This window comes from Zea mays, chromosome 6, assembly GCF_902167145.1.
Source record: "Zea mays cultivar B73 chromosome 6, Zm-B73-REFERENCE-NAM-5.0, whole genome shotgun sequence".
In the NCBI taxonomy this organism is placed as follows: Eukaryota; Viridiplantae; Streptophyta; class Magnoliopsida; order Poales; family Poaceae; genus Zea; species Zea mays.
The window spans coordinates 127201876-127222737 of record NC_050101.1 but is presented as its reverse complement, the minus strand read 5'-3'; the positions used below and the strand labels follow the sequence as shown (position 1 = coordinate 127222737).

The window sequence follows — 20862 nt, the reverse complement described above, 5'->3', positions numbered from 1 at the left end:
ATTATAGCAACGGTGAGCTCTCATACATTCATCACTCAACAAGTGTGGGAAAGTGTGTATGAGCTCACTTAAGCTTGGGGCTCATGTGTTATGTAAGGCTTATCAAGAAAAATGATTAAGGCTGAGCAATGCTTTTAATTTTGATGGTCAAAATTTTATTATCAATTACTAAATATAAGTAAATACCATTCCAATTAAATAAAAGTTCACAATTAATAATTCCCACAATGCAATGCATGACAAGTTAAATTTAATTCCATAAATTACTCATGTGAGGGTCCAAGCCGCTCATAACCGTGAGCACGACTGATATACCAGTTTTATGCTCTACAGAGGTTGGGCATCTTTATCCCTAAGACGTGTTTTCCTTTTATCCTAAGTTAGGGATCCATTGCAAGGCCTTTACAAAGTTTCACTAGCTTGAGGCCTTTTTCCACGGTCTATAACCCCATCGTAATAATTCTAGCCATCACTATGCTCTACAGTGACGCCTTCCCGCTTGCCCCTTTCGGGTAAGGTAATCCCTCACCAGCTTTACTGATTAGTTGGCCAAGGACGTCCTATTCCACACTTATGGTAGCACTGTTTTCTCGAGTGGTCGCTCCATGTTTCAATTAACAAAATAATCTTATCATAAACAATAAATAATCCATTGACAATAAAACATGAGCATAATTCATGTGTACCATTTTATCCTAATATCAAGTTAAGCAATAGCAAGACTACCCAATAATTTATATGTATGCAAGGTGTAGGGTAAATAAGACTAGGTAACCTATTAGGTTCCATCAAGTTAACCTAACAGTGCAAGCATGACGAGAATATGACAGTTAAATTCTTAGGTCAAAGAATGTGATCAAAGATACAACTTGCCTTATACTTGCAAATCCAACAGCTCAGGTGCTTCCCCAAAGTTAAGCTTTAGATTCCTCGTGACCTCGCCTCTACTCGTAGCAATACATACAAATAAACAAATAATGGATATAAAATAACATTGCACCAAATATGGAAGCAAACCACATAGTAATATTTTACACGTCTCTACGAGATCATAGGTTCGAGAACCACTAAATTTGGAGTTAAAACGAAGAACTTACGGATAAAATGATATTTTAGGCGCAATAAATATAATAGATAGGATCTAACATATATTGCATTTAAACTAAGCAGATATTAAATTGAAATATTTGAGCTTATATTAATCACTTTAACAATTATTTATAAAATGTGTAGGTTAGAACTATAAATTAGATTAAATAGATTGTCTAGCTAATTAGCATTAATAAAAAATTAATTAATTAAAACATGTAGCATGATTAAAACAATGTTATTACCATGTACACAAAATTAGTATGAACCTAACGCAATTTGAACATATTAAAATAAATTATTTGACTAGAAGATATCATATTTTTAATAAATAATTAAGGTTGCACAGAAATAGATAACATGACGCGATCTGATTGGTTAGATTGGTTTGTTAAAGGTGAAAAATGTTTATTTATAAAGACATCAACTAACCACTGCAAACTTATCATGATTTTATCTACTATTAAATTAATGTTGCATGACAGTCTTGCATGTAAAAAGGCATGTGGTGGTTATCTATCAGGTAGGAAGCATCAAGCCTATCACGCGGAAAAGACCCCTAACCTAGCACTAACTTACCTTCCAACAAATCCATTCGATCCTGCGCTGCTGCTGGACATCTCGATTTCTTTCGCAGATTGACGATGAACTGGAGATTCAAGCGACGAACCGGAAGCACGGTGACGAAGCTCTCACCGAGCTGGTCATGGCGATGTTCTATGTTGCCCCAGAAGATGAACGGACGGTGAGAAATTCCTGGAGCACTAATAATATTGTTGTCATATTTATACTATTGGAGCACTAATAATATTAGACCTCCAATTTAAATAAATCTTAGAATATATTTTTATTCAAATTTTAATTTAATTTTTTTTGGTGTTACATGCGAGTTGAAAGGAGAATTTTCTTAGCTATATTATTGTGATATCCTAATTTATATCGACTCAATCTAAAGGACGTCGCGTACAAATAAACAAGACAAACCAACTAAACATACATCGATATATTATATTAGCTTATATTTTATTTATAATTATAGGCGATAAAGCCAGTCATTCTTGCTTCTGGGTAATAGTGCCTTTATAAAGATAAAGACTTGTGATCCGAGGAGGCAGAAAGCTATCCTTTAGATAGGTCACAACTTGTGCATTAAGTAAATATGAATTTTACAACATAGTCAAGAATTTTATTACAAGAACGTCTTTATGATTACACAAGGGCTTCTACACTCTACTACTACCTTTTATTTTCTAATTTCTGTTTTCTATTTTAAATTTAAAATTCAAGTCTAATTTAGAACTAAGTTAAATTTTCTATATCAAACATAAACTGCAAAAAATAAAAATCTACACGAATGCAAAGCATTTTTTGTAAATTAATTTATCCATTTAAGAAAATGCTTCAAATAATACATATAACTTAGTAGGAATAATTCATGTAAGATGTTTTACCATAATAATTATTTAAGAAAATAATTCAAACACATAACCAAACTTTTATATTTAATATTTAGGAAAATAGTTTTACTTTATAATTTTATTATAAAAGACTTTAAATTTTAAATCCTTAGAGAATTTTCATGAATCCTAAAAATAGGATTTTGGTTTGTTACAATCATCATAGTTGCGGTTCTCATGCTGAAGATCATCATGAGTGTGGCCATCATGTTGGAGGTCTTTCTGGTAGTACTGTTGTTCTGGCTGCTCAATTTGTTGTGTTATATTGCGCATCTGCTATGATGCTTCATCAATTTGCTTCTGGAGTTGCGAGACCCAAAGCATCTTTAATTTGCGCTTCTCGACTTGTTGATGAAGAGCTTTGAGATTTCGGATTTCTTGGTCAAGCTCATCCTGATCATTTTGCAGTGGGGGTCGATGGCTTTTCTCTTCTGATTTTGTGCCTCTCGGAGGAGTGCATCTTTGTTCTGTTTCTGATCTATGGGAAGGAGAACAGAACTAGGTGTTGTAGTTTTCTTTGAAGGCATTACAAAGCTCTTTGTGGTAGTCGTGAGTTTACCGGAGGTGGACGTCAATGTTAGTCACTCGTTTTTATTCCTGGAGGTTATCAAGAACAAGGCAACACGAGTAGATAAATCACAAGCTTCTCCATCCAATTAACTCTTTTTTGAAGGTTAATATAAGAGAGAGCTTGAAGATATGAAAAGATATCGATCGAATCAAGGTACAATACATAGAAGGTAGAGTGGACTACTCATCTAAATGTGTTAACACTTTGTTTCATTCTTTGCAATATCACAAGTAATTACAAATGTACCTTCAACCTTACAATCAATAGCACGAAGATGAAGAAATTACACGGCTTCGTAATCTGAGCTATACAATTCACCTTAGCTAAAAAAGGTCCTCACAATGCATGACACTGTTCCTCTATTTATAGTCATGAGATATAGATTCAGCAAAATTACAATCATGCAAGTCTATACATGTAAGTTATAAATTTGAACTAGGGCATTGACGTCCTTTCCTTTCACAGTCTTCCTGGACAAGTCAGAGACTTTGCTTTGTTATTGCTGATTCCCTCCTTATGTGCACACTCTGTTCTGTTGAACCGAAGCCTGCTGCTTCGACCTTGTAACCATGCCCGTCACACCTCACATCCTAGACAAAGGTACTATTCGACACTTTATCCTATTGCACTTAAAACATATTTAAGAATAGCTAGAGTTAGTACTTTGAGAACGTTCAGTCAAGGAGGCCCCCCAACACAGGCAATGCATTCCGTATGAAGGTATCTATGCGCCTCAAACATATGTAAACACTAGGTGAGTGCCCGTGAGTTGCAATGGAACACAAACTATTCGTTAAAATGTTAGCCCACAATGATTATAGTAAGAAAAACAACACATAATTTATAATCAACATCGTAGTCCTCTACAGAGACAATGTTTGAGAGAGCTCATGCTAACAAGACAAAAATCTAAAAGATAATCATTTATACGCAGATGTTCTTCTAATAGTATTTCACATGTCCTATGTAATGAAAACCATCAAAACATGTACCACCCCTTTTTCTCAGGTGCCTTCCTAATTTGTAGAAAAGGCAAAAAGAAAAAGAAATTAAGAAGGATCAATTATAGCAGTAGCAAGAACAAAATTAAAGCATACCGCAAGGAGTGGATACCAGTGATGAATACCTAGGCTGGTCTGTAAGCAAGGGGGAGTGACACGGGATCAATCTTCCATGGACGCACGGGCACTCAAATCTATCTTGGACATGGGATCAATCTTCCATGGACGCACAGGATCATCTAAAATCTCTATCTAGCCAATCTATAAGATCCATCTTCCATGGACGCGAGGAGAGCCAGCGGGGGCAGGCTTCACGAGAGATGGTGGACGCCCACTCTAAGAACATATACAGTAGTAGAGATATATATATCACTAAAAAGTTCAATCAGAATAATTGGGGGCAGAAACACAGTATTCTAGTGTGTAGAACTGTAGATACACAATAAGATTCAACGATGATAGGTGATGGAGTCTATACCAGACAACAGACTCATCAGTGAAAGGTAACATGGTCAAACTTCCATGATCTGCACGATGCAAAATCAAATACTCAAGTCAAAAACTCAAAATGCCATGGAAAGCCAAACACTATCTTACACAACAATATTTTGTATTATTCCCAAACCTAAAAGGGAAATGGATCTATAGTATAGGGAAAATAATGGTTGTATCGGTTATAAAAAATAATGACCATGGTTGATCAATGTTTTACTTGTCAGCGTGTCGACGCTTATGTCTTGGATGACCATGGTTGGCATTAATGCTCCTAGGTGTTTTCTTATTCTGCTTCTTGGTACTTCATGGAAATAAAAATATTTAAATTAGGTGACAGACTAAGTCAATTTGTAACAAGCATCTAAAAGTAGCTAAATATCTCAAATAAGTTGTTAGGCAGAAGTCCTGTTATGTACCAAGTATTATTAAAGATGGTACTAACAGTAGACTAACCAAGTATTTGATACAAATAAAAAACTCATAAAACAGGGAGACACACTAACCAGGCTGCACACAAGTGTTGCACTTTGTTCCAAGATATTCTAAACAAAAAGAACCAAGTGAACTAAAATGATTTGACAAGAACAAAAGAGATACTACGCTTGGAAAGAAAATGGTACCTAGCCAATTGTGTTGCATCCGCTCCATGACGTGGCACGTGGACATCGACACCATTGGAGCGGAGCAAGGAGCCGGAGAAGGCGCGCCACTCCTTGCGCGCCCTGTGGGCTCCATCTACGGTGAGGCGGCCCTTGCCTCTCCTGGCCATCCATCTGTTTCAATCATTATCCACCACCATTTAAATCTCAGAAAAAGGGAAAACGGTTTCAAAAAATCTATTCGCGTGTAGCTCACATGATTATAGTTTGCAACGACAAATAGAAAAGATTTCTCCCAAGTTCAGTACGACGCTTCATCACTCAATAGCCAATGTGGTGCTCTACATCGCTACCGAGACGCAAATTGGTCTTTCCGTGTGATTTTAGAAAAAAAGGTATAACTGAAAAGTATCTAAAATCACAAGAGATGATGTATGTATAATTATAGTCATTAGACTAGGTGAGTGCCCGTGCGTTGCAACGGGAACATATCTAGGTTGCAGAGGTATGCACGCCATGTCCTTTTTTTCGCACAGGACTACAGGACCTCACTTCTGTGTCTTGGTGACTACATAGCAACGGCGACTCCAGTGCAAACGTCAAGAGTCTCGAGGAAGAAACGGCGGCGAAGATCGATCAACTCACCCAGCAGGCCGCAAGCATCTCCCTGACCGCCATGGTGGGTCCCCGGCGAGGCAACCCGAGCGAACCCCGGATCCGAATATCGTAAACTATGATCTGGCAGCAAGCAACAATCATTATTGCTTCCAGTTGCTACCTTATCATTCCACATCTCCTGTTGATCATCATCTCTCAAAAGAGATCGAAAACCTTTCAGGAAGAGCAATGAAACAATTCCAATTTCTTTGGCCTAAAAATCAATCCTTTGGTTAAATTGTCCACTATGCATGTTCTGATCATGTCTGTACAGATTATTCTTCATCTCACCTTCATGAACTAATTCTTGTTTGTTTCTCTACCGGCTTACATCAAAAGAAAAGAGGAGGGGGAGTGGAAATCAATAAACATCACAGGAACAAGAACACGTTCCCTTGTTCCATGCGATTTAATTGATTCACTGAATTAAATCCATTTCATCATGTCAAAACAGCCACCCAGGATCGCGGCAAGCCATTCTCGTCCGCTCCGGTTCCTCAGAACGGCATGATGTGGGTGGTCTTGGAGTCGTAGCCGGCGAGGCAGCTCTTGGTGTTCACCCTGTATATCTTCAGCAGCTCCAGCGCCATCTGTCTTGCTGCTGGCGAGCACCCGCTCTGCATCAGGAGGAGCAGCCTCGTCAGCCCGCCCTCGGCCGCCACAGCCGCGTCCGCTGCCCGGCGGTCCTGGTACCGGTGGCAGACCGCTCAGAGCACGGCCACGGCGGCCTCCGCGTCGTCGCGCCCAGCCTTCATCATCTTGGCCACCACCGCAGGGATGGCGTCCTCCGCGTTGGCGCATAGCGCGGCACGGCCCTCGGCGCAACCCACGGTGGACTCGAGGACCCGGAGCGCCTTCGCGGACGCGCCGGACTCCGTCGAGGCACGCAGAGCACGCAGAGCACGCACAGCAGCCGGGACCGCGCCATGGCGCACCATCTCACCGCGCGCGACACGACACAACCCGCAGATGGCGGCCAGGCAGGAAAGGCTGGTGTCCACGGCGTTCCTATCCAGGGCGCCCATCTCGTCGACGGTGCCCACGAGGCGTACCAGCTCGGACGATTTGGTCGCCGCCGCCTTCGCCTCGCCGGCCGCATTGACGAGCAACAGCTCTGCCAGCCTGGCCGCGTCGATCCTCGCCTCCAGGCCACTCCCGCCGTGCTTCACACGCGCCAGCGACGCGGTCGAGGCCGCCGCGTCTGCGGCGAGGCCAGTGGCCACCCGCTTCTTGTTCGAGTCGTCGATGCCATCCGAGGCCAAGATCAAGGCTAGCACTCTCGTGGCCGCCTCCATGCCTTCGACGCCGGTTTCCTCGGCTCTTCTCCAAAGAACTGACGCGACTGTCTCGGCGACGCGGCCGGCGCCCGGCATCGACAGCTTCAACTCCTACTACGACCCCTCGCTCAAGAAGGCGCGGCGCGCGCTGCTGGGCAGCCACGGCGTGTTCGTCGTGGAGGGCGACATCAACGACGGCCGCCTCCTGGCCAAGCTCTTCGACGTCGTGCCCTTCACCCACGTGCTCCACCTCGCGGCGCAGGCCGGCGTGCGCTACGCCATGGAGAACCCGGCGGCGTACGTCCACTCCAACGTCGCCGGCCTCGTCTCCCTCCTCGAGGCCTGCAAGGACGCCGACCCGCAGCCGGCCGTCGTCTGGGCCTCCTCCTCCTTCGTCTACAGCCTCAACGACCGCGTCCCCTTCTCGGGGCTCAGGGGGCGGGGGCATCGCGGGAGGTCGCAGGGGCACGGAGCCGGGGATCCGGGGCCGCCCCACCCACCGCCCTCGCCGATCCGCCATCAACACCGATCCCGTCGATGGAAGGTGAGCGGGGCGGCCGCGTCGATGGAGGGGAGCAGAGATCGAGGAGCGTTGATGGCGGGGAGCGTAGATTGCGGATCAAGGATCTCGGATCTCGGATCGAGGGTGCATCGGCCGCGCTGCTGGGGCTCCGGTTCGTAGGATCGACGTTGATGGCGGTTCGGCGTCGCGTGGATGACGGGGAGCAGAGGGGCGGTGGGTGGGCAGAGGGAACCGGCAGAACAAGCACCTGTGCACGCCTACACTACACAATTAAGTAGTAGTAGAGATATGTGTTTCTTTTATGTTCTTTTATTATGAACCAAGATCAAAATTAACATAGAATGTGTATATATCAGAAACGGAAAATGCATCTAGTTTAGTTTGTGCAGGATGGTGGAGTAGTTTGCTATGGTGTATCGGCAGGGGATTGACGATCGACTTACCTGTCAAAAAATCAGGCGCGCCTATCTCAGAGCAGCGTGACAGGAAATCTGATGGCGATGCCGAAGAAGCTGCGATAGGTGAGGAGCCTGTAAAGTATTGAATGAAACTACTAAATACCACAAATGCTAACTGACACGCCACTATGCCAGTGATGATTAATTGGCTACACAACAAACTCATTAGCATTGACATACCACCTATAGTCCACATATGTACCCAACGATTACTCAGATTGCTCTACAAGCTCGATGTCATTGGTAGGTCCATAGTTAATGCAGCTCTAACCAGTACATCTGACAGAACTTGCACACGAAATGGTGAGGAAAAGGGGAGTGACACGGGATGGGACCTTGGAAGAGGAGGCGGGTGGCCGCCTCGTCGGGGTCCATGTCGCACTCCCGCAGCGCCGTGTAGGTCTCCACGTCGGGACGACTTCTACTCGAAGAACTCCATCTCAGTATCTCTGGCCACAGTCGGTCGATTTTTCCTCGACGGGTAGATCGGGCGAGACCGGGGCTAGCCACAAACTGACCGTTGATGGGGGCGACGGCAACAACGCTAGCAGGAGGCAGCATCATCCGCCGCGCAAGGGGTGGGAGGCGTGTTGAGGAGAGGGACATTGCGTGTAGGCAGAGGTGGGGAGGACAACGGGAAGGAGAAGGAAGTGCATTGGAGCTAGAGGCTAGATAGCTAGAAGGTAGGTCATCGAAGAGCTCAGGAAGGCCGCTGAGATAGAGGCATGGCGGCCAATGCGGGCGCGGGCAGGAGTGCGGGCGGCGGTGGAGCGGGAGGAGGCAGCGGCAGCGTGGTGGCGCCGGCGGTGTGCCGCCCCAGCGGCTCGCGGTGGACGCCGACGCCGGAGTAGATCAGGATGCTGAAGGAGCTCTACTACGGCTGCGGCATCCGGTCGCCTAGCTCGAAGCAGATCCAGCGCATCACCGCCATGCTGCGTCAGCACGACAAGATCGAGGGCAAGAACGTCTTCTATTGGTTCCAGAACCACAAGACCCGCGAGCGCCAGAAGCGCCGCCTCACAGGATCTACGTCGTGGCCTCGCGGGGGCGGGGGTGGGGCGCGAGATTGGAGAGGGGCAGGGACCGGGATGGGAGAAGGGCGGTACGAGGAGACGGAGGACGGGGAAGAGACAGTGCCAGACGCGGAGAAGGGCGAGGAGACGGAGCACGGGGAGGATACGATGCCGGCGTCGGTGACAGGTCAATCTAGGAGGAGGAAAAGGTCGGGTAGAGGGTAGGTGGATCTGTGGTGGGGGTGCGTAAATCGCGTGGCAGGGGGCACAAATCGCATGCGAGGAGGACGACGATAGGCGTGATCCGCGGAAGCGGGGGCACGGCGTACCTTTGTGGATGCCCTCCTTACGTGCTTATAGAGTAGTAATAGATAAATGACTCCTTTTTCATCTATATTCATGCCAACCTTTTTAAATGCTAAAACAGAAACATCTGATGCAGCCACATTAGTATCCATAAACACCGCTATCACAATGTTGTATGATCTTATTTTTTGTTGAGTACTACAATCATGTAAAAGTTATACAAATGATTCTGATATCGTACGCAGGATGCACGGTATATTAATATCTTTAAAACATGAAAGTTGAAAGGTACCTATTTTAGGTCATAGCATTTGGAGGCTCCAAATAGTATCCTCGTCTTTTGAGGGCCACTCACACGTCTCCTACTAGCCTGCCCGGCGCTCTCGTCCGATCGCGCATCGCCTCCTTTCGGAATCTTCTCCTCCGGGCTCCGGATGTTCCTTCCCAAGCATCCGAGCCCTACCCGTCCGGGGCGCACCTGCCTGCAACCAGGCGTTCCTCTCGTTCGCCCTCGCTCCCGCATCCCCGCGACGACATTATCAGAACGGCGACATCTCCTTCGGTCGTCGGCCGCTGCCTCCTCCAGCTTCCCGTCCAGGGATTCCCCACTCTCTGCCGCGAAGGGGTCATCGCAGAATAAGCCGCCGGATGAAATCAGGAGGTGGAAGGCGGTGTCGCCTGGAATGCGCGAGTCCGCTGACCCTGAAACTGAAACTGAGGACCCATCACCGCCGCGGACGGCCCTCTGGTCGGCGAGGCGGAGGGCACGCGCTGCGTGGCGGAAGGTGGTGTCTTGGGTGCCCAGGAAGGCCCGGAGCCTCGTACTACTCAATCTGGTCACTCTTATATTCGGTACGATCATACAGAGCCTCGCCTTCTTGAGACCGACGGCCGGACGGGTTGTTTATGATTGCACCTCACCTGTTCGATGTTATGGTTGACAATAAAATGGTGGAGCAGGTTTGGGGTGGGGGCTGTTTCTTCTGTGCTCAATTCCCTGAGTTTTGCTGCGGATATTAATGTGTGTTTGATTGATTTTTTCACTGGGGATTAATGTAGCCATCAAATCAAATTTACCGATATGAATGGTGATCCTACTACAGGCTTCAACCGTGTGAGAGCTATTGCTGTACATTCCTTTTGGTCAAATTGTCCATTTGTCCTTTTGCTAAATGATGTGGCCACTTCGTTTTCATTTCATCTTTTGTGGTGTCAGCAGAAAAGGTCACATTTGGTTCAGTTTATTCTACATTTCTTATATGTACAATAATAAGAGGATGCATTTTAATAGTGTTGAGTTCAAAACATACACACATGACACATATATAAATTTTCAACACATAGTAATCAGCATGCGAAAGTTGCATTATCTTATCATCTGCTTTGTGTGTGTGTGTTTTTCTTACACGGATATGTTTTGTGTTTGAACTAGTGCTGGTAGTTATTCTGCATGCTGAATTGCCTCGTACATATTCAGCTAAGACTCAATTTTATTTCTTTCAGCTAGCAACATTTCAGTTGTGAAACAGGCAGAGGCTCTTTTGGACCCTGACCTTTTCAATATGTTAAGGTTCACTATAGCAGCCATCCCTTTTGTGCCGCTGTTACTAAAATCGCTGAGGAATATGCAAATCCTTTTTAGAGGACTAGAGTTGGGCATTTGGGTAAGCGTGGCCTACCTTGCTCAGGCTATGGGGTTAGTTACGGCTGGTGCTGGACGTGCATCTTTCATTTCTGCACTCACAGTAAGAACTCTTTGTCAAGAACTCTACAACAATGCCTTCTCTAAAACGTATTAATATGATCACATCACTATTATTTATACAAATTGCTGCAGGTTATCATCGTCCCGTTCTTGGATGGTCTTATTGGAGCAGAAGTACCTGCCCATACATGGTTTGGGGCATTTTTATCACTTTTTGGTGTTATTATGCTGGAGCTAAGTGGTTCTCCACCATGTGTAAGTCGGATTATCTACATGGACAGGTTAACATGTTTGTCTTGACCTTTTGTTTGCTTGTCTTATGGCCCATGACACTGCTCTGTCAAGGTTACTATTGTCTTGAAAGTTTTAACTTTTTATATCGCTGCTTTAGTAATTTGGATATTATGAATGTTTTGAGAACTACACCACTAGGGATTGCGCCTGCCATATTGATTGATGTTCTCATGATCTCATCCCTTGCTTCCATCAGGTTGGTGATCTTCTGAACCTCTTGAGCGCCTTTTCTTTTGCAATTCATATGCTCAGAACTGAGCATATTTCAAGAAATATAAAGAAAGAAAATTTCTTAACTCTTGTTGGATGTGAGGTTAGTATTCTGACTAAGACTCATTACCTCAGTTATGCGAGTTCTTCTGTTCGTCTTGACAAGGTTCTTAAACAAGTGTAAAACCAGGTGTTTGTTGTAGCAATCCTATCAGCAGCGTCATATACTTTTAAATGCTTCACACAAAATGTACAACACTGGAATTTGAAAGTATGGTCTCCATCAGAGTTATTTGGTATGGCGATGTTGTTTCCTTGGCCAGCAATTCTATACACAGGCATATTGTCAACTTCGTTTTGTTTATGGGCAGAGGTTAGTTTTGTTGTCATCAGATCGGCTATTCTCGTGGATGAGGTCGTTTTTGTTGGCACTATATTTCTTTCCTTTTCTTTCAGGTGGCCGCTATGCGCGTTGTATCAGCTACAGAAACTGCAATTATTTATGGTCTGGAACCTGTATGGGGTGCTGCTTTTGCATGGGTAATGCTCGGCGAGAGATGGGGCCTGACAGGATTTGTCGGGGCTATCTTCATCATGGGTAAGAACGTATTCACCGTGTTGTCAGTGACATTATGGATCATAAAGTTTTGTTCACAGTAATTTTTCATGTTTAATTGTTGAAGACATCAATAATCTTTAAGCTCTCAAAATGAGAAGTTTTCATCTCGAGTCCTTGATAATTTGTTTTTCTGCTAGTATCTTGATGGGTTTAAAACTTTAGATAGAGAAGCTGACTTTGAGCCTTGGTCTTTAGTTTCTGCAGTAGCTTCATGGTTTTAAATATATAAGTTGATTGGTTCTTTTTCTTTCAGCTGGCAGCTTGATGGTTCAGATATATGGATCAATCCTAGATGATGTATCTAGAGGAGACGATTACCAGATGAACATTTAAATGTACATATTACAGAAGATGAAGCAAGTTGTAATTCATGATGAAGCAAGTTTTTTCCCATTTATAGGGTAGGTAGCTACGAGCAAGTGTAACCAAACTCTCAAAGTTTGCCCCCCCCCCCCCCCACACACACACACACACACATTCCTCCAAATGGCTTTGTTGTTGTTGAGAGTTTCTCATCGATATTTCATCCTCTACTTCTCAGCACACCCTAACCGATCTCCTATTTTTTTTCCCTTTACACTGTATTGTTATGGTCATGGGCCCTGTTCATTAGGTCTGGATTGTCAAATTTATGGAAAGAGAGGAGGAATAAGGGGAAGAATGATGGGCTCCTACATCTAGAGGTCTAGGGGAGATAAATGAGAGTCCTCCATCCATCTGGGGGATGTGATGACCCAAGGTGGCAGCGCATAGGCGAGTATGGTGGAATTAAGTAGCAGGTATAGAGTATTAGCTGAGTCTTTCGAGTATTAGTGCTTGGGTCGTATTAATCTTTTTATGGGCTGTAATAGGTGAATTAGCCAAGGCATTAGGTGTATTAAAAGTTGAATTCGAGATCTATAAATGATGTAATGAGTTGTTGATAGGGGAATAAGAAATGAAATAGAATAGACACCTGAAACCAACTCACCTGAGTCCTCGTCGTTGTTTCGCAAGTGACTCACGTCCGGCGATCCGCCGCTGAGGCCAAGGGTCATCACAAGTGGTATCAGAGGTGTTGATCCTCGGAGGGTGGGCATCACGACGCCATCCACGAAGCCGTCCGTTCAGACAAAGTTGATCCTGGAAGCGATGGCAGGCGTGGAGCAAAATGGGGAGGGGCATTGGGAGCGGATGATGCTGGCGGTGGAGCAGATGACTAGGAAGATGGAAACCATGGAGATCGGACAGAAGAAGGCAGAGGAAGACCGAGCACTGATGGCTCGACACATGGAGGAGAACGAGCGAACCACTGCGCGACTGGAGTTGCTGGCGAAGGAGTTGGAAGGTAACGAGTTGCTGGCGAAGGAGTTGGAAGGTAATGAAAGAAACTCTGAGCGAGAGATGTGTGTTCCTTGATGGGATCATCGGGGTGGAGGAAAGGAGCGTGGAAGAGATCGTAGGGAGCAGTGGGGTGGGGGGAAGAGAGGGTAGGACAGGGCCATTTCTAAAGTGGACATTCCCCAAATTTCAAGATAGTGATCCAGGAATATGGTTTGATCGATTTGTAGATTACTTCACTGTCTATCAGGTGCCGGAGTGGATGTGGGCGAGTTCGGCTTCTATGCACATGGAGGGGAATGCGTCAAGGTGGTTGCAAGTGTATAAGCTGAAACATGGATTGGTTGATTGGGGGCAGTTTACACAAGTAGTTAGGGAAAAGTTCGGAGTAGACGAATATCCTCAAGCTATGAGAGATTTGGTTAATGTGACTCAGCAACAAGGAGTGGAGGAATACTCTCAAGCCTTTGATGATATTAGATATGCCACTACTTTGCATAATTCTGAGTTGGATGAGACTCTTTGTGCCGCACTATATCAAGGGGTTGAAACATGAAATTCAAAATCAGGTCATGGCTCAGATGCCTAAGACATTGGATAAGGCGAAGAGGTTGACCAAGGTGTATCAGGAGATTTCAGAGAAGAATAGAATGATGAAATAAAAGGGGCTGGTTCTGAAAACTCAGGTTACAAGAGTAAGGGGAGAGAATAGGACAGGAACATTGTATCTTGAGTTGAGCAAGGAAAGGCAGTTGAGAGATTACAGAAGAGCGAATGGGTTGTGTTTTATCTGTGGAGATAAATTTGAACCAGACCATCAAGCAAAATGTCCCAAGAGGGTGGTAACTCAACTGCATAGTCTGATAGTGGAAGACATGGGTATGGTTTTGACTGATGAAGTGTTGCAAAAGTTGTAGCATGAGGAGAAGTGTGTGGAGGAGTTAGATCAATTATCCTGGAATGCTATCAGTGGCATAGAATGTGATGGATGCATGAGGGTCCAAACCCTATTTAGGATCAGATGTTTGTCATGTTGATTGATTCTCGTAGTTCTGCAACCTTTATCAGTTAGAGAATTGTAGCAAAGTTGGGGTTGATCACTAAAGATTGCTCAGCTGTGCGAGTTAATGTGGCAAATGGAGCAGCTATGATCAGTGACAAAAGGGTTAAGGAAGTAGTGTGGAGATCTAGGGGCACCTGTACAACAATGCTATGAGGGTGTTAGATTGGAAGCATATGATGTGATCCTAGGGTATGATTGGTTAAAAGCTCACAGTCCTATGGAGTGTGACTGGATTAACAAGGTGTTAACCTTTACTGATCAAGGAAAGAAGGTGAGGTTACAGGGTGATGCACGAGATGCAGGAAGTGCAACAAGTATCTGTGTTGCAATTGGAGAAATGGGTGAAGGGAGAGGAAGTTTGGGTGTTTGTGCTTCTGGAGCAGGTTCCAGAAGAAGCAGTTTGGGAAATTGATACAGTTCTACAAGATATTCCAAGGGAATTTGAAGATGTTTTTGTTGTGCCTTCGGGATTGCCTCCAGTCGGACCATATGACCATCACATTCCTCTGTTACCAGGGTCTATTCCAGTAAACTCAAGGCCTTATAGATACTCTCCAACTCACATAACTGAGATCAAGAAGCAAATTACTGAACTGCTAGCAGCAGGGTTGATAGTCCCTAGTGTAAGTCATTTTGCTTCCCCAGTTTTACTTGTGCAAAAAAATGGCAGCTAGAGGTTCTGTATAGATTACAGGAAGTTAAATGGAATGACTATAAAGAATAGATTTCCTATGCCTATGGTGGATGGGATACTGGATGAATTAGCTTGTGCCCAGTATTTTACTAGTCTCGATATGACAGCAGACTATCATCAAATCTGGATGGGAGCTGAGGATGAATACAAGACTTCTTTTAAAACACATCATGGCCATTATCAGTTTCGAGTGATGCTTTTTGGACTCACTAATGCTCCAGGTAGTTTTCAGTGTGCCATGAATTCAGTATTGGAGAATTTTCTGAGAAAATTTGTTATGGTTTTCTTGGATGATATTCTCATCTATAGCCCTAGTTTGGAAGTGCATTATCAGCATATCAGGATGGTGTTGGCCAAGCTGAGAGAGCACTAGCTTTTTCTTAAAGATGAAGAAATGCTCTTTTGTGAAGCATGAACTCAAATATTTGGGCCATGTGATTTCAAGAGACGGGGTGGCCACAGACTCTAGTAAAACTGAAGCAATGCTACCCTGGCCACAACCTAAGAATGTGAAAGAGTTGAGGGGATTTTTTTGGGTTTAACAGACTATTACAGGAAATTTGTGAAGGGTTATGGTATTATGGCTAGACCTCTTACTAGACTGTTTCAGAAATAGCAGGTGTTTCAGTGGTCTGAAGAAGCTCAGGTTGCTTTTCAGAAATTGAAACAAGTTATGCCTTCAACACCAGTACTTTCCCTACCCAAGTTTGATCTGCCTTTCACAGTTGAGACAGATGCTTCAGATGTGGGTCTAGGAGTTGTATTGATGCAACAGGGTAGACCCATTGCTTTTCTTAGTAAAGCTCTGAGAGAAAAGAACAAACATATTTCTATATAGGAGAAGGAGGTTTTAGCCTTGATTATGGCAGTAGATAAGTGGAGGCATTATTTGCAGAGGGGTGCATTTGTGATTAAGACAGATCACAAATCTTTTACATTCCTGGGAGATCAACAGTTACAATCAGATCTTCAAAAGAAGGCTATGACCAAGTTGATGGGGTTGCAGTTTCAGATTGTATATAAAAAAGGGGCAGAGAATGTAGTTGTTGATGCTTTATCAAGGAAGAGTTCAATATTGGAGTTGGCTGCCATTTCTAAAGTGCAACCAGTTTGGGTACAGGTGGTGCTGAATTCTTATGCTACTGATGTTGAAGCTCAACAGTTGATAACTCAGTTGTTGGTGCGCAGTCCTGATGAAAATGGGTTTTCATTGTATCAAGGCATTATTCGCAAGGCAGGTAGGATTTGGATTGGTGCTAATTCTGCCCTGAGAACTAAGTTGGTGGCAGTGTTGCATGACAACGCCATTGGTGGCCATTCTGGTACATAGGCCACATATCAATGGGTGAAAAAGGTGTTCTATTGGAGGGGGTTAAAGACAGATGTGGTCCAGTTTGTACAACAATGTGCAACTTGTCAAAAGGCAAAGAGTGAAAGAACTCATCCAGCTAGGTTATTACAACCCTTGCTTGTACCACATGTTGTGTGGGAATATGTGATTATGGATTTCATTGAAGGTTTGCCTAAGTTGGATGGGTTTGATACAATTTTAGTGGTGGTTGATAGATTTTCGAAATATAGTCATTTCTTTCCTTTGAAACATCATTTTACTGCGAAGGGTGTTGCTCAAGTCTTTTCTGGACAATGTGGTTAAGTTACATTGAGTGCCCAAATCGCTGGTATCTGACATGGATAAGGTGTTTACTAGCAATTTTTGGAAGAATTTGTTTCAGCTGATGGAGGTCAAGCTGCTGATGTCTACAACCTATCACCCATAAACTGATGGCCAAAGTGAGCGTGTCAATTCTCAGCCCACCAAATGGAAAAATTGGTTGGCTCTAGCGGAGTATTGGTACAATACTATTTATCATGTTGTTTTGGGTTGTACACCATTTAGGGTGTTATATGGGTATGATGCTCCTCTGTTAGCCCTTCCTAGACTCATCAATATTGAGGACCCACATGTCACTAAGTGGGTCAAGGAAAGGAATGCTTTTTTTGCCATGTTGAAGGAACAGTGGCTAGAGTACAGTCGCGTATGAAGCAATATGCTGATAAAGGCAGAACACCAAGAGAGTTTCAAGTAGGAGAATTAGTGATGTTAAAACTCCAGCCATATGCATAGAAGACAATGGTGAATCGACCTTGTCCCAAATTGTCCTTTAAATTTTTTGGGCCTTACAAGATTGCAGCTCGAGTTGGGGCAGTGGCATATAAGTTGGAATTGCCACTTGATGCTTAGGTGCATCTGGTGTTTCATGTGTCTCAACTTAAGTCGTTTCACCCGTGTTATTCTCCAGTTTACACTGAGCTTCCTATATTGGTTGATCTGTCCCAAGGGGATGTTGAGCCTGAGCAAATTTTGAATCGACGGATGGTACGTAAAGGAAACAATTCCTTTGTCCAGGTGCTGGTCAAATGGACAGGACTTCCAGCTGATGCGGCTACTTAGGAAGACTATGAAGTGGTGAAAGTTAGGTTTCCTACAGCTCACGCTTGGGGACAAGCGTCTTTTGGCGCCGGGGGAGATGTGATGACCCAAGGTGGCGGCTCATAGGCGAGTATGGTGGAATTAATCAGTAGGTATTGAGTATTAGTTGAGTCCTTCGAGTATTAGTGCTTGGGCCATATTAGGGCCGTATTAATCTTTCTATGGGCTGTAATAGGTGAATTAGCCAAGGCATTAGTCGTATTAGTAGTTGAATTTGAGATCTATAAATGTTGTAATGAGTTGTTGAGAGGGGAATAAGAAATGAAATAGAACAGGCACCTGAAACCAACTCACCTGAGTCCCCGTCGGCATTCTCGTCGTCATTCCGCAAGCGACTCACGCCCGGCGATCCGTCGCCGAGGCCAAGGGTCATCACAGGGGCTTAATAGGGGTTTGGTTGGAGAATTTTTTTTCTTGCGTTCGAGCTCTTAAAATGGGATGAGGGCTCAAGTGGGGGTTGGTTGGAGTTGCTACTATTTTAAGAGCTCAAACATTCGATGTGACAATGACAAAATTTTAGTTGGGTGGAACCAAACACCCCTAAAAACATTTGATCATCATGTATTTGAATTTCCAATGCTTCAATCCAATGTCTCAATGTAGATAAAAAATGATAAAACAATCAGATCGTTCATTTTTCTTGAATTTTCTAAGGACCTGTTTTGATGCTTGTTCTGTATCATGGTCAGCAGGACGTGTATATGGCCATGCTTAACAGAGCGTCTATATAGTTGTGCAAAACATTGTTTTACACTGTAGACTATATTGTTTATAGAGAAGTTTGAAATAGGAAGAGATGACTATTTGGAATCATCGGAATAGATGTGTCTTCGACGGATTGTCTCCATGCCTTACCTCTATCCTTGCTTTGGCAGATGAGGAGAGAAATTGTTGGGAAATAGCTGGGGCGAAGGGCCTATGTTCTCTAGCTGCCTCTCCAGCTACTCCCTAGGGTGGTTCGTTGGTTTTTATGATGAATGTTTTTTGTATGCTATCTATTGGCACCCGTAAGTATTGGTGTACATTTGGGTCGGGCCTGATGGGTTGACCCGAAGCAAGAAAAAAGCACGGCCTAGGCACGACATGACCCGAAATATTTTAGTGTCGGGCTAGCACGACCCGATATATCGGGTCGGGTTTGGGCTGAGGTCGCGGCCCATGGGCGGGCACGAGCACGATCCGTTAAGGCAGGCACGAAATGGCCCATATAGGGGCACGAAAAACTTTACTATATTAAAGCACCAGTTTTAACGGTCGTCCCGTGTCATATTTTTACAAATAACCCCTCACATATATCTTAAATTAACCTGCCCTACACGTCCGGTCCGTTAGCCAGTCGGCCATTTGGTTAAATTAGCATAAAATGTTAAAAAACCGATGTAGGAGGTGGGGTTCAAACTCAAGCCCTGATGGAAGAAGGGTGGGAGACAAGTCGTGTAACCAGTAAAACATCATGGTCAAATATTTCTAATATTAAATATAAATTGTACATATGTATATACGATTTTTTATAAAATAAAAAAATATAATCGTGCCGGACCGGATCAGCACTACGGACCGAGGCTACGACCCAAGCATGACACGATGCTCGTGTCGGGCTAGCCCAGGCACTATTAAATGGGCCGTGCCTCGGACCAGCCCGCCAGACACGGCCCATTTCGCCATCTATACCTTCGCACAATAATGATGATCCTCGCCTCAGTTGCCGCCACCTCGTTCGCCATTCTACTTCTTTTCTCTCTCCCCTCATGCCTCCACCCCCGCGCCACCCATTCTCGGTAGAGGGTGTGGGAGCAGGCGCCTCCACCCCGTATTCGTCCGACACCAGCCCCCACACCAACCCGCGCAGTGGCTATTGCACGTCCACGAGGATGTTTCACAACATGCACGCGCCATCGTTTTCGTCATCGTCGGACGTCCTGTTCGTCTTCCCGCTATTCGCCCTGTTCTTCCACCCCAACCTGCTGCCCCCGCCCACGGTCGCAGCGCGAGCCGACCGACGCTCGTCGGCGCGGGTACGGGCGAGTTGGCCTTGCTCCTGGCTTTTCTTCGTGCGTACCGATGAGGAGGACACGATGGCGCCTGCCACGCTTAGGTTATCTTGGCGATGACGAGTCCAGATCTGAGATATTGGACAACCAAGGCCCGTAGCGCGGCAGCAGTCGGCATATGCTACGGAGTTGGTGGTGGTGTTGTGTCGCCTCGGCGGGTCCAGGGCTGGGAAGGCACTCACATTCTCTCGCCCTTTTCGGACTGACGCCTGGTGCAGGTGCATCTTGGTTTGGAGCTACTCCGGTTGGGCTTCTTTCTCTCCCTGTATGTATCTAGTGGTATACTACCTATGTTGCCTCCGGATATCCAGGTCTTCGTCGTGTCCTTCTCCGACAACGAACATGTATGACTGCCTCTTCCCTTCCCTTCTTGCTCTACGAAACCTTGGAAGTGGGGGAGGCAAGGGATGGGGTCCCTGATTTGCTGTCTATGGTACCCATTCGATGGCTCGACATCGCCTTTCTACATGACCTTTCCTTTACCACGATGTCAACTCGGTTAGTCAAATCAAAAAAATATATGCGGAGAGTGGAGGCAATCAATAAAAAATCTTGAGATCTTTTTGGTGGATAGTTTACGTGGGTATTGTTGTGAGCCGTCGCAACGCACGGGCAACCGACTAGTATTCATTAAAATGACACTTCAGTCCGCATTTTTATGTACTTGATAAAGAACACAAAGCTACAGATGATGGTAGTTAGATGTTTTTTGTAGTTTTGAATTAGAGTATGTGATGTAATTTTACTTTGTTATGGACATTAGATAATGAGTTAAACTTACGAACTCTGTATAGAGCTGATTATACTCTTTTTCCTTTTAATAAAATGATTTTTAAACAAGATAGTCATTGCATAGCTCTGGTAACTTAATACAAATATTAAGTTTGCTTTTAGTCAAATTTATTTGTCTTATCTTTTATTTATTTTATTAAATTTGTTTTGAATTTAGGACTCTAATGTGAATTTTGG

At 44.6% G+C, this 20862-nt stretch overlaps 2 protein-coding genes and 1 pseudogene across 2 annotated transcripts; 1 reads left to right on the top strand and 2 right to left on the bottom strand.

The window, feature by feature from the left end:
* Positions 1-4448: 4448 nt before the first annotated feature.
* LOC111589577 (uncharacterized) lies at positions 4449-5348 on the bottom strand. The gene is made up of 3 exons (XM_023300444.1): positions 5234-5348; positions 4831-4914; positions 4449-4645 (listed from the first exon to the last, which is right to left on the bottom strand). Exons 1-3 carry the CDS (start codon positions 5346-5348, stop codon positions 4500-4502), a joined length of 345 nt encoding a protein of 114 aa, XP_023156212.1. The 3' UTR covers positions 4449-4499.
* Positions 5349-6081: 733 nt separating this feature from the next.
* LOC103629971 (U-box domain-containing protein 27-like) lies at positions 6082-7355 on the bottom strand (annotated as a pseudogene).
* A 2459-nt stretch (positions 7356-9814) lies between these two features.
* Positions 9815-12757, top strand: LOC100382659 (uncharacterized). The gene is given in 7 exon segments (NM_001320294.1): positions 9815-10298; positions 10950-11191; positions 11284-11406; positions 11642-11758; positions 11846-12028; positions 12112-12253; positions 12528-12757. Coding segments are annotated over 7 exon segments (1305 nt in total). The 5' UTR covers positions 9815-9880; the 3' UTR covers positions 12608-12757.
* The last annotated feature ends 8105 nt before the right edge of the window (positions 12758-20862 follow it).

Bases quoted from the DNA above. Each gene is read 5' to 3' on its own strand.
- LOC111589577 (XM_023300444.1), bottom strand. From the start codon at position 5,348: ATGGAGCCCACAGGGCGCGCAAGGAGTGGCGCGCCTTCTCCGGCTCCT. The intron at 4,915-5,233 runs GTACCATTTTCT...ATTTCCATGAAG, and splicing joins GATGCAACACAATTGGCTAG to TACCAAGAAGCAGAATAAGA. The intron at 4,646-4,830 runs GTAAAACATTGA...TGCATCGTGCAG, and splicing joins AAGCGTCGACACGCTGACAA to ATCATGGAAGTTTGACCATG.